This window comes from Aulonocara sp. 'chitande type north' Nkhata Bay, linkage group LG7, assembly GCF_057382095.1.
Source record: "Aulonocara sp. 'chitande type north' Nkhata Bay isolate Kocher_YH1m ecotype deep benthic linkage group LG7, A_spYH_male_GT1.1, whole genome shotgun sequence".
Lineage (NCBI taxonomy): Eukaryota > Metazoa > Chordata > Actinopteri > Cichliformes > Cichlidae > Aulonocara > Aulonocara sp. 'chitande type north' Nkhata Bay.
In genome coordinates, this window is record NC_141350.1 from 44,444,071 (window position 1) to 44,458,354 (window position 14,284).

At 39.9% G+C, this 14,284-nt stretch overlaps 2 protein-coding genes across 2 annotated transcripts; one reads left to right on the forward strand and one right to left on the reverse strand.

Moving 5' to 3' along the window:
- Window positions 1-446: 446 nt before the first annotated feature.
- Window positions 447-13,943, reverse strand: gpat4 (glycerol-3-phosphate acyltransferase 4). The gene is made up of 13 exons (XM_086300630.1): window positions 13,874-13,943; window positions 11,618-11,860; window positions 10,510-10,579; window positions 9,531-9,819; window positions 9,380-9,454; window positions 9,196-9,285; window positions 8,910-9,003; window positions 8,701-8,816; window positions 2,050-2,105; window positions 1,874-1,959; window positions 1,663-1,791; window positions 1,492-1,571; window positions 447-1,256 (listed from the first exon to the last, which is right to left on the reverse strand). Exons 2-13 carry the CDS (start codon window positions 11,783-11,785, stop codon window positions 1,097-1,099), a joined length of 1,413 nt encoding a protein of 470 aa, XP_086156756.1. The 5' UTR covers window positions 11,786-11,860; window positions 13,874-13,943; the 3' UTR covers window positions 447-1,096.
- Window positions 3,269-4,720, forward strand: LOC147325890 (uncharacterized). Its single transcript, XM_086300631.1, has one exon. The coding sequence runs from the start codon at window positions 3,269-3,271 to the stop codon at window positions 4,589-4,591; it is 1,323 nt and encodes a 440-aa protein (XP_086156757.1). The 3' UTR covers window positions 4,592-4,720.
- Window positions 13,944-14,284: the final 341 nt, after the last annotated feature.

Consider the following 14,284-nt stretch of genomic DNA (forward strand, 5'->3'; position numbering starts at 1 on the left):
AGAGCAATTTAGATGTTTGTTGATGAAGGTAAATGGATTGCCATGTCACAAATTGCTGCTCAAATACTGACTCCTGCTGTTTGAGGAAGGGAACAAACTTTAAAGAAAAATGTGGCTAATTTGCTTTGTAGAGGAAAGTCTGCTGTAAGAGTCAAGGACAAGTAAACTGAAGCTCTTCATTATTAAGGCTTAAACGGTGGAGCAGCCCTGAAAAAGTGTGATCTCGCTTTCCTTTTCATGGACAAAATTCAGCAAAGATCAAAGTCACATATAGACACTTGAGCCGATTAGTACATTAGCTAGCACTGCCAAAGTGTCTGGCTGTGATGTAACAGCTTTAGTAGTAAACACTTGTTGCAGTCAGAGGAAAATGTTTTAATCAGATACTACAACAACAAGCTCACATGCCCACAAAACGGTTGCAGAGATGTTCAGCTTTTGGCCTTAATGCAAACAGTTAAAAAAGAGAAGTTAATAAAGTACAACTTTAAATACATTTAGACTGACCTTGGATACAAAGCAATATAGATAGTTAGATGCATAAAATCATTTTCTTTGGTCTACAGCCTGGTAGAAATAACAGTGTAACTCATTGTTACAGCAAATATCTAATCATCTAGTCACAGGGCAACAATCCTATGCATTTAGTAATATGTACATGGTCTATGTACAAGATCTGCTGAAGTTTGAAATGAGTATCAGAATGAGGAAGGAAGACGATATAAGTGACTCTGATTGTGGCATGGAGAAGAGTGTCCCTGAGTGCACAGCAAAATTGTAAAACAGAAGATTGGAAAACATTGCCTGTTTGAGTCTCGGTTTCTGCTGATGGCACAGTCATAATTTGGTGTAAACAATATCAAAGCATGGATCCATATTGCGTTTTACCAGCAGTTCAGGCTGATGGTGATGGTGTAACAGTGTGGGGAATATTTTCTTGGCACATTTTGGACCAAAATGAAAGAGGGTCCAGCCCAGTACTAGAAAGTTGTACCCAACAAAGCAGCTATTGTACAAATTGCTGCCTGTGGTATTTTACATTCACCTTATGTAAAATGTTCTTTAAGAAGTAAAACTCTGCAGTGATAACATACATTCACTGTGTCCTCATTGTCTTGTGGTTGAATCTTTTTTTTTTCTGGGTTTCCATCCTTTCACTTTGGTCTTCATGGTCACCTACAAGAACTTTGCTGTAAAGTTTCTGCAGCCCTTCTTTAAAAGCATTGTTCACTTTGGCTCGTTTCAGTCCACCATCCCTGAGAGAACATACATTGAGGGGTATTATTCATTGAATTGTCAGCGGTTACAAGTGCAAAGTCGGCATTTGTTAATTCTTCCGTAAAGCTTGAAGGAAACAAGTAAAATTGGGCAACTATAACACTGCACAGTTTCTAAGTCCCAGTTGCACCACTGTTCACATTTCCCTTTTCCAACAATGAACACGTCATTGTTTGGAAATATAAATTATATATAAATATAAACGTGTCTCACCAGATGAGATCTACTAATCCGCCTCGGGCAGCTATGGCGGCTTTCACTCTATTGGCAAACTGTACTGCATCCTCTCCTTCCTGCATATGAACAATAAGAAAAATCGGGCTCTTAAAAAGATGAATTAAACATTATATGATTTAAATTGTTTAAATTAAGGCAGGGCTTTACCTCTCTGTTCATAGGTGGCAGGTACCAAACGCTGCATACGATGGCCCAGCTGCTCATCATACTGAGAAGATACCACACCAGGCCACACTTACTGCTGTTCCAGAAAGCATCACCGAAGCGAGGGTCATACTGCAAGATGACCATAAACGGCCCGTCAGCAGTGAGTAAGAGCAGTATGAGGAGATAGGAGGAAATGGACTGAAGCTCCTACCTTAATGGCAACGGGATAAATAGTACAGCCAATTTCAAAGCTGCCCTTTTTGAACATCATCACTGATGTGTTGTTAATACAAGTACCTGAAAATTACACAGTGTGAGGATCTTAACAATACTAACGAGGCTGTTTCGGCTGCTTTCTGCTTAGATTACACCCATTATGATACGCACCCTCAGGGAAGATGAGGATGGGCTGTTTGGTTTTATCAGCCACATGATCACTAAGCCTGAAATGAAAAACCAGAACAAACAGATTAAAATATTTGTATTGAAATCTAACCACTTTAAATCTAGTCTTACCTACTGCAATTATACAAATAGCCGAAACCAATGTATTACACTGACTGCTGAATACTTCACTTTTAATCACGTGAACCAAATTTAGTGAAACTCACAGTGGGAATCATGCAGTGGTAAATGCCTGACACACAGTATTTTGGCTGTGATATGATGCATACATGCATATGCAAATACACACACATAACTATATACACCCCCTTATTGCATCTACTGTACAAAGGTCTTGAGTCACCCCTCATTTATGCTTTATGCTTTGCTTCCAAGCTTCTAGACTTTCTTATAGTTTCTTCAAGTGCTCTTAAGCAATAGTTTTCCAGGCTTTCTGAAGATCTTCCGAAATTTGTCTTTTGCACATTGGCTGCCTTTTCACTCATTCTGAGTCCGGTTCTTGTCCCTGACTATTTTCACAATAATGTTTTTTTAAGCCACTTAATAATGCCCTGTGGATCATTTAAGCATAAAAAACACACCTATAACACAATAGACGAACCAATGTTGTGTCTACACGTAATGTAGATGTGAAGCATGTTGTTAAAAAGTTTGAGGAAAAGAGAAGAAATGGCAGACCTAAAAAGCTATCCAAAGCACATGAACAGTATCTGAAATTAATGTCCTTAAGATATAGGAAAAAAATCAGCAAAGATCTGACACAGAACACGTGAGATGCATCTGGGCCTTCAGCTGATCCAGCTACTGTTCACTGAAGCCTCATCAGAAATGGTCTCAGTGGAAGGACGGCTGTCAAGAAGCCAATCTTCAGAAAGGGAAACAGGGAGAAAAGGCTGAGGGATGCCAAAATACACAAGAACTGAAATGAAAATCAGTGGATACATGTCTTTTATGGAGTGATGAATTCAAGTTTGAAGCTTGTGGTTAAAATCTTTGCCACTGTGTACAAATAAGTTCAGAAGGGAGGGACAACAGTGAGCATCGACAGCCATCTGTAAGCAAGGTGGAGGCTCTTTCATGCTTTGTGGCTGCATTTAAGCCAGTGCTGTTGATGATCTTGTCAAAATCAACAAAATTATGAAAGTGGGAAAGTAGCTTCAGATTCCACCTTCTAAGTGGGCATTTCTCTCCGTTGATTAATATGGCGGATGTAGCAGGTGGTGGTGCAGACGTAGCTCCGACTTTCAAACGGTCACGATTAAAACCAGAGATATATAAAACAACTGATGGAAGGGTAATTGTAGAGGATGAACTACTTAATTTCCTTGCTGTAAAAATCAAAACTTTAAGTCAGGATGAAATTGTGTTGTTGGCCACGAACACATTTGAATCCGAGGGGATTGAAGCCTCCAAGAAGGTTTTGTTTGAGCTCTGCCCCACTACCTCACAGCGGTGCGTTGGATATAAAGGACAGCATAAAGACGCCAACAATATTAAACTCTGTCTTAAAGTGCTGAATGAGTGTGGGGAGAATATCCCAAGATTTGTCTCTCATCACCTGGATGATCTGCCGCCTGTTACATACTCCAGCATGGATGTGTGTTGTCTACTACGGCGAATGGACCAGCTGTGTGCTGAGGTGGGTGCTTTAAAACATGTAGTTAAACTACAGGCGGATGTCTGCGAGCAAGTTATGACCAATGCTGTGGAGGTTGACCAACGTGTGACTGTTCTTGAGTGTCAGCCTGAGGTACCGGCTGAGCCTGTTATGCTGAATGCTCAGGGGTCGGGGACCGCTTCCCACTTTCCCCTGGGGAAACACGCAGAGGAGCGGTGGGGGAATCGAAGTAAAGGCGGCCCGCGCGGAAGGCAGGGAGCCGGAGCTTTGGCTGCTTCAAGGACTGGGACAACAAGCACAGTGTCAGCGTTTTGTCCGGAGATGTTGCTATGTGGTCAAGATCGGGCTCCGACGACAGCCCGAGGCCGTAATATGGAAACTACAGCAACAACGGAGGATCCCGTTGAGACAGTGCTTTCTACATGCTCTCCACAATGGAGTAAAGTTGTGAAAAATGGCAAGCCTCGTCTCAAGCTGGAGAAGGTTAATTCAGGTTCAGGAATGCATGCTGCTACCACTGGACACAATAAGAGGCCTGGACCTGTATCGATTATCGGCACTGGAGCTGTGAGTACAATCAGAACTGTGAAAACTAAATTGGTGAGCGTGTTTGCCACTAAATTTGCCCTGGATGTAGATGCAGAAACTCTTGCTCTGTATTTGAGAGAGAAACTTAAAAGAGATGTGACCTGTCAAAAAATTGCTAGTAAACGTAGCAGGTTCAGCTCTTTCAAGGTTACTGCTGAATGTAATGATGTGGGTGAAATGTACAATCCTGAACTCTGGCCTGAAGGGGCTCTGGTCCGGCGTTTTTATGAACCTCGTAAGCCCGGTACGGTGGTGCCAAGCTCAGTGGATCCAGCAGGGGAGATAACTGCGCCTTTTGGTACCAACGTATCAACATGAAGATGTCTATTCGGGTATTATCTTACAACTGTCGTGGTCTACGTTTGGGACAGAGTGCAGGGGACAAAGCTCGACGGATTGTTGTGGACAGTCTGCTTGCAGAATGTGACATTTTATGCTTGCAGGAGACATGGTTGTCCAAACAGGACCTGGGAAAACTTAACTGTCTAAATGCAAGTTTTTTGGGAGTGGGGGAATCAACAACTGATCTCAGCACAGCTATAGTCAGAGGCAGAATACCTGGAGGGGTTGCTGTGCTTTGGGACAAAAAAATAGACCCTGTGATAAAGCCCATTAGACTGGATGTAGACTGGTGTATTGGTATACAATATACACAGAACAATAGTAGTTTTATCATTCTTAATATTTATACTCCCTATGAATCTTGTCAAAATGAGCAAAAATACCTCAGTAGGCTGGCTTTTATTAATGCATTTATTCAAGACAATGATACTTACAGCATATATGTTTTGGGTGATTTTAATGCTGATCTCACAGACAGCAGTTCTCAGTTTGCTGACCACTTAACTCATTTTTGTCAAGTTAATAATCTTATCTTGTCTACCAAAGTGTTACTGCCTGCAGATAGCTATACATACATAAGTGAAGCCTGGCATAGTACATCATGGCTGGACCACTGTATCTGTACAGCTGATGGACATGCAGCTTTAGCAAACATGACTATTAGGTATGAGGTAACTGTGTCAGATCATATACCTTTTGGTTTTACTGTGAATGTGGAACAAATGCCAGCAACAACTGGAAACAATATTGCTAATATTGCTACCAGTGTAAAATTAGACTGGTCAGCTTGTAGTGAAGATGATTTCTTAGCTTATCATAGTAATACCGATATACATCTGAACAACATTTCTTTGCCGAAAGAAGCTATTTTGTGCAAGGATGTCAACTGTAAGAATGCTGTGCATAAACATTTACTCTGCTCCATGTATGATGATATAGTGACTGCTCTGCATGAAAGTGGTACACTGCTTGATAAACAATATAAGCATAAGAAACCTAACATCAGACCTGGCTGGAAAGAACATGTATCCATGTACCATGATGAAGCTCGCATAGCTTATAAATGTTGGGCCATGGCTGGAAGACCTAAACAAGGCCCAGAATTTGAACAGAAAAAATGTGCGAATGCCAGATATAAGTACGCTGTTCGCTTTATAACTAAAAATGAGCAAATGCTGAGAGCAGATTCTTTGGCCAGGAAAATGTTGTGTAATAATATGGCAGATTTTTGGAAAGAGGTGAAAGCTCTTAATAACTGTAAACCATCTCTACCATCAACTGTTGAAGGTGTTTCTGGGGCAGATAACATTGCAGCATTATGGAGACAGCATTACAGTGCGTTGTTTAACTGTATAAAAAGTGATCCATATGAGGACAATCTTGACATGAGTAATGACACAATAAGTGTAAGGACACATGAAGTATATGAAGCCATTCATAGGTTGTCTGATAATAAATCCTCTGGTTTGGATCACATCACTGCAGAACATTTAAAACATGCTAGTTTAAGGCTAGCTCCTCTTTTAGCACTCTGTTTCACTGGGTTTATGATTCATGGCATATTACCAGACTCAATGCTGTGTATTTTACTGGTACCAGTTATGAAGGACAAAGCTGCAAAAGTGAGCTGTTTGGATAATTACAGGCCAATTGCACTAGCCAGTATTTTATCTAAGGTGTTAGAAAGAATCCTGTTTGATAGAGTTAGTGTGTTCATCTCTTCTCTGGATAATCAGTTTGGCTTTAAACCAAAGCACGGCACTGACATGTGCATATATGCACTCAAGGAAATAGTCAGGTTGTATAGGGCTAAAAATTCATCTGTCCTCATGTGTTTCATTGATGCCTCTAAGGCTTTTGATCGAGTGAACCACAGAAAACTTTTTGATAAACTGAAGACACGGGGAGTTCCTCAATACATGGTGAGGATTCTCTCTTACTGGTACGCTCATCAGAACATGCAGGTTAAATGGGGAAGCAGTATTTCTGCCCCCTTTGGTGTCAGCAATGGTGTCAGACAGGGTGGGATTTTGTCTCCAATTTTATTTAATTTATATGTCGATGATTTGTCCATACAGCTGAGAGCCTGTAACACTGGGTGTATATTAGGTGAAGCACTGATAAATCATCTTATGTATGCAGATGACCTGGTTGTTTTTAGTCCAAGCAGTGCTGGGTTCCAGGATCTTCTTAATGTCTGTACTGAATATGGTGTGCAATATGACATTGAGTACAATGCTGCTAAAAGTGCTGTTTTGATATGTAGAACCAAGCAGGATAAACAGCTAAATTTCCCTTTGTTTAAACTGGCACAAAAAACTCTTGAAGTTCATAAAAAGGTGAAATACCTCGGTCACTTTATTACTGAGCAAATGAATGATGATGATGACATATACAGACAACGATGTAAGCTCTATGTGCAGGCAAATACTATTGCACGCAAATTCAGCTTTTGTTCACTTCCAGTTAAAGTGGCTTTGTTTAAAGCGTATTGCACACCGCTATATACTGCCCCCTTGTGGTCATCCTACAAACAATGTAGCATGCAGAAGCTGCATGTTGCATATAATGATGCGATGAGAATCCTTTGCAGGATACCTAGAAGTGGTAGTGCCAGTCAGATGTTTGTAGCTGTGGGTGTTTGGACTTTTAAAGCACTTTTAAGAAAGTTAATGTTCAGTTTTAGAGAACGACTGGATGGTTCGAGTAACAGTATAATTTTAGCACTTACAGATCCGACAGTGAGTGGCTCCCGTTACTCATCCAGTCTCAGAAAGCACTGGTTAAAGTGTTTGTGTATTTATTGATTTATTTTAAGTAATTGTGTTTTATGTATATTATGGTTTTATATTTTTACAAATGCTTTATATACTTATTTATATACATATATATATTTAATGGTATACCTTGTGTTGTGTGTGTGTGTGTGTGGGGGGGGGAGTTGTGTGTGTGTGTTTCTTGTCTTGTTTTTATGGACATGTAGTCTGCCAATAAAGATTGAATTGAATTGAATTGAATTGAAACCATGCAATACAATCTGGAAAGTATCTGACTAACTTCATTGTTTTGCATGACAATGATCCCAAACACACTGCCAATCCAGAATAGCACCTGATTAAAAACAAAAACACAATGCAATACTATCAGTGATGCACTGGCCTTCCCAGACCCCAGGCCTCAACATTATTGAACCCATGTGAAGCAACAACATCATCCAAAGAAGAGCTTTGAATATGCTTTAAGACGCCTAGAAAACTGTTTGTGACAACTGCTTAAATAAATGAAAACAAAGCTGACAGTTTTTTCTTATGTGCTGTATTGTCATGTATGTTTTCAATAAATCGCTGCACCTATTTCCCATTTTCCTTGAAAAATATTTTTAAAAATGACAGTGGATCAAGACTTTTGCACAGTATTGTATTTATCCAGCCATGCCTCCTATCCGTTGCTAACCACATTAACATCCTAAGTGGTTACATCCCCCAAAAAAGGAATCCTCCTGATGAAACACAAGAACACAACTCCAGTGCAGTTCCCAAGCACATTTAGTCAGCGAGGGCACTGGGTGTGAAATCTAAGCTCAGTGAAATATGAGGACCAATCTGTTGTGGTGACCTCTTGAAGAACAGGGAGCAGCCAAAGACAGCACACTTATTTGCATACTGAAGCAGAAATTAAAACAGAAAAATGCATGAATGAATCTGCAAAGAAAAATACACTTTACATAAAGTCAGTCAATAAACGGGGTCTAAAATGATGGGAAATAGTAAAGATATAAATGTAAACATCAAAAAAGAACATCAAAAAATACCAAATAAATGAAATATGAAAACAAATCTGAACATAAATAGCAATATATGATATATTTAGTGAATTAATGAATTCTCCTATTTGTCTTCAAAGTAAATTTTAATATTAACTTAATATTATTAGCAATCACTCATTGAATAAATGAGTGATTGCTTTCTTTCTTTATATGTTCTGTTGGCAGTTTTGATCCTTCCTATCCCGGGTCACCCACACTGATTTACTTTTTGTCTCTCATGAGGAAAGGGGATTTATATATAAAGACGATGCAATTTTACCTCTTGGCCACTAGGTGTCTGTCTTTGACTTCTGATCTGTCAAACCAGATGTGCGGGGAGGATTTGACCATTCCTCTTTGGATCATCCCCAGCAACCCACGATGCATCTGTCCAACCTGAGAGCCAAGTTCAAAAACAAAAACTCTGCTCATCTCAAATACTCTGATAAATGCTGATGTACACAAACTCAGAGAAACAAAATGTTGTACCAAAGAGTAGCAGCGATCACTGGCCAAGATGATCACGTCAATGGGTGTCGTGTGATTGGCCACACATATACCACCATTCTTTGGTTTGTTTTCTCTGCAGATAAGACACATAGACACAGTACAAAATAGTGAAAATCTGCCATGTTTGTTGTTAAAAAGTCACCCGATTAGTCTCTAGGATATCTTAATTCGAGACATTACGTTAAAGCTGTTTTCCTGTCAAACAACGTGATGCTGCCATGGGTTTGAATAAGGCTGATGTTTGTTTGGGTTTTTTTTACTGTACCTGTTATGATAGGTGATGATTGCCGTGAGAGAGCTTACACACATGCGATAGCCCATCATGTGAACCTTCTCACTGAGGTAGGATCTTAACCTGAAGACATACAGCATGTAGCCACAGAGTCACTTTATATCTCTTCAGGCTGGTGCTCACAACACTGGAGACTTTAGGTGTTGTGCAAACTTACGCTGCGTTTGGTAAAAACCCCACTAAGGTGGTCAGGAATAGGAAGAGACTAATGCCAGTGACTGCAAGAGTAACCCTGCAGAAAAAAGAACAAATAGTTTCCTCAGCAGTCACCCAGCCAATCACAGTTCTTTTAATGACACAAGTCATACCTGAGAGGCAGCAGGATGCCATAGCGGGTGAGAAGTCCCAGCCCCCACAGGAGTGTAAGTCTCATATTTATGTGATGGAAGTTGTAGTTGCTCCGAGTCAGCAGATTCCAGCTCTCAAGTTCCTGGGCTGAAAATCGCTTGGTCACTTCATCATCCACTATGCTCTCCACGCCCCTTCGGCAAAAGTAGAAGATATCAGCCATATCAAACTCATGATCTGAGCACAGACAGCTGGCAGAACCCCGGATCTCCTGCTGCAAAGATGCTGGTGATTCTTTGGCTATGATACCTGCAGAGAGCGTGCAGAGAAAAATGAATGATTTCATTGTTTAAAACTCATACAAGTCAAATAAACATTTATGACTGACTGTCAGGTTCAGTTGTGTGAGGTGTTGTGGAGTATCCAAATACAGGATGCAGTAGATAAAGGTTCAGTTTAAACCTGAGCATTTGAACCAATAAAAGAACAAGTAACAGGCAGTCCAGAAATAGGTGACAAAATCCACAAGGAAAAAGGACTGGGACTAAGGACCGCACAGCTAGTGGGACTACCCCACAAAGGACGAGGGGAGACGCAATTACAATAAATACACCAATAAATACACAAGGTACTTGAGGCAGACAGTGACAGGAGGGGAGCACTAATTATGGGAAACTAGACAAGTAAATTAATTACCAAAACACAGAAGACACTGGTTACCCAAATAAAACAGGAAATAACCAAACAAGGGTAAACATGACCGATGGAGATTTGACACAAAAGGGCAGAACAGTAAGGAAAGTATAATATACAAAACTATGACCAAGGACAGAACTAATGTACTGCAGGGAAAAGATACATGAATATAAAAACCCAAAGAAAACCAAGAAAACCAGATTACATAAGGAAAACTAAATAGTAAAAAAAAAACACTTCAAAATGACTAAGATACACGTCCCAGAATCATAACACTGATCAATATATGAAAAAAAGGTTTACCATTTGTATGTGTTTTGTAGAGTTGCTGATTTTTTTCTTTTGCTCTCATTTCCATTCGTAAGGTTGCCCACTAATTTAGGACAAAAAAATAAAAAAAAAAACAAGTATATAAAAAAGAGGCTGAACAATTTACCGCTGCATTCATTCTTCTGTTGACAAGCAGCTGTGAATGGACTGATTCTTATATAGGGCTTTTCTATTCTATTTGAGCTCTCAAAGGTTGTTCTTGTGGCATTAGATAAGCATTAGTAACAACCCTTATAGGTCTCCAAAATACCTTCAAGTTCACAGATTCAAAGAGAAAATGGAAAGCACAGACAAAAATATGATCAAAGTAATGAAACTGGGCAAGATGCTCCCTGGAGACTAAAGCTCTGCTGAGGAAAAGGATGGGAAACCAAGTTTGGCTCAGAAGCCTGCAGCTAAGAAAACAAAGCATAGAAACTCGAGAAACAGTTCTGATATTGTGATCCAATTTACCTCCAATCCAACCTTTTTCCAAAAATTTAAAAAAACTGTTTTAAAGAAACCAAACAGTTTTGAGGAACATGATGTTTGCACCAGAGAAGACATTTAAAAAAAACACTATATCATCGTCACAGTATCATAATGGCATGTACTGCAAATAAAACATCACTGTACATCCAAGCAGGGTGACCATGTTGTAACCTGGTCCTCCAGCCCGTAAACCAAAACAAAACAAAAAACAGTTGCAATCCTCGTGCATGTTCCTTAAGCTTTAATTACGATTACATTTCTCCTGAGTAGTAGAATTTATCACATGGGTAAATGCTTGCTTCTTCTTAGGGTGGAGTCACTAAGCCTTACTCCCCGAAGAAGCAGCAGCAACATCCCCTGTGCTTCTAACAGTCCCTCTGAGCCTTAAGAACAAAGGCCTCCATCCTCTTTGCGCCTTTTGTTGTTGCAATGCATTTTTCAAATCAACATGATTAAATGTACTTTGCTAAAAACTCAGGGGTTACAATAAATGATCATTAAGTAATCCAGATTTTATCATTTAGAAAGTCTTTGAATGAAACACATATGAACTTAAAGGATTTTGATTTTGTACCTTTTTAGTGATATTAGGCACCCAAATCAAGCTCACCTCAAATATCTTGAGAAGTGTCCTCAAATACAAGCTGCGGATACTAAAACAGCCTCCGAGTACAGCTGGCACAATGATAAAGAGACACAGAAGAGTGAACCACGCAGAGATGGGGATGCTGAGACACCTGCACAGCAGGTTGTGAACAGCCCATGTAAATGGAGGCATGCTGTTATCGCACGGAGAACAACTGAAACACTCAGCTTCAGGGAAAGTCGTCTGTGCTGTTTAAAGCCATGCTGTCTGAAATCAGAATGGAGTAAGTCATTAAGTCATTGGCACCATTTGGCAAACACAGCACAAAATACCATGATAAGAGATGCAATAGCACACTTGGGGCTCCCTTTCAGGTGACTTATCATTAAATTAATTAAGAAAAAACATCTGATTTTTCAAATAAACAATGACTTTTCTCTGAGAGCCTTTGTAAGCCAAAAGTTTCTTCCATCCTTTGAAGACTGGCTTAGTGGCTGCTGCTCACAGCTGTAGGCTGATTGTCTTCAAACACTGGAACATGTTTGATTGCTGTCAGAATCAATGTGTAGATGCACAGAATAATTTTAATAACAGAATCATTTGAGGTTCCCTCACTATAGTATCACTAGAGCAGGTGACTGGCTAGAAGCTTGTACAGCTGCACAAATATGAAAAATAATGGAAAGGTTTATCTGTTTACTGTGATGACAGCAAATGCATCTTAGGATAACTAAGACTAAATATTCAACCCCAGGTTTTAGATAGGGGAGATATTATCACCCTCATCTGACATTGGGTACCAAGCCCCAAGTGTGGCAGAGCACTGAGTGCAAGAGTAGCTAACCTGAATCTGGAAACTGGTTACAAAAGCTACGTGAGCAATACTGTCAAGGGGGCCCGAGGGCCTGTACAGAACTGAACTCAAGTGAAAGACAGGCGTGCAGAGTTCAAAGTTCTCAAATGCTTTATTTAACTAAGGCACAAGGTATTATTTAATGTGGTGTACAAGAATTAGAAACTTGTGGTGAAAGATACACTCAATACTATACTTGACGTGAGGCTGAAGCTAGAAACTTGTCTTGACTAAACATACAACACAATACTTGGCATGATGTTCAACATGACGACAAGAGGGGTGCTACACAAGGCTTGTCAAGAATGAATGACCTAAGATCCTGTGGGACTTCCAGCAGACATAGTAGTTGTGGACAAGCAGAGGAAGGTGGTCGTAGTGATAGATGTAGCTGTACCAAGTGATAGCTACATCAGGAAGAAGGAACACGAGAAGCTGGAGAAATATCAAGGGCTGAGAGAAGAACTCGAGAAGATGTGGAAAGTAGTCCATATTTGGTCCATATTAACATGACAGCATCACACAGTTGTTGCAGATTTGTGAGCTGCACATGTACAATGTGACTCCTGTTCCATCCCATCCCAAAGGTGCTCTATTGGATCGAGATCTGGTGACTGTGGAGGTCATTTGAGACATTGTCATTCAGGATGGATCTCTGCTTCCATGCTGTTTACACCAAGACTCATCATATCAGTCAACATGTTTCTAATTTTTCTGTCGTCCACTTTGGAGAACCCTGTGAAACAGCTCAATTTTCTACTCTTAGCTGCCAGGAGTGTCTCCTTATGTGGTCCTCTTCTGCTCCTTTTGGACCATTCTGTATAAATCCTAGAGACGATTGTGCAGAAACTCCCCAGTAGAACAGTTAAATCGCCTTTCACCATGTGAACATACCTAAATGCATTGAGTTGCTGTGTGATTGACTGATAGATAATGAGCTAAGATTTTGAGCCTGGTGCACCCTATTGTATAACTGGGAAGGGAAGGCAATGTCAAGAACAGGAAATTCGTTACGAAATAAACATAAACTATTTTAACGTTTTACCTTAAATGCTTTTATATTTTATTAACAAAAGTTGTGTTGAAAAGGTAGCAGGGGAGAAGAGTCTGATCTTTCACAGGAAAAAAAGGATATGATGTTCTTATACATAATATAAATGATAAATGTTGTATCAAAACACACAAATGTGCTTGATGAATAATAGCCAGGGATATTTTAGGTGGTCATTCGCGAAGATACAAACAGGAACAGTCATTTAATGTTACTTTAGCAGACTTAGCAGTGTTACTTCTTTCTTTCAATTTTTTCAAACCTATCTGTTATGAGTTTTAACAAGTTTACTTTATGTTTTATAATCATCGCCCCTTAATTTAAATAATGAACTTTTTAGCCATTGAAGTCTAAAACTACTAAAGGTAGTTCTTACCGGCCATTGGATTTACCGCCGCGTCAACAAGGATTGAGATGGCAGGTGGTGTTCCATCTGGACAGTCCGGACTGAAGAACAGGGATTTCTGACACTGTGCTGCCTGTGCAGCCTCTCAGCAGCATGCTGTGGCTGCAGATCACAGGCAGACAGAGCTGTATAGAGTTAACAAGGCAACAGGTGGCCAATGAGGGCTGCTGTCACTGCACTGTGGATTGAACGTGGTATTAATCTGATTACAGTAAGTATGCCAGAAAACACTGTAGATGACATGAAGTCAGGTTCTTACAGCTTTGTATTCCCACCTGGAAAACCAAAACAGATGACAATGTTATGAGGAGCTACTGTTATTTACATCAGTTTTATGCTTTATATTCTGACTATGTTAAATTACATTGTCCCTTTTAAATA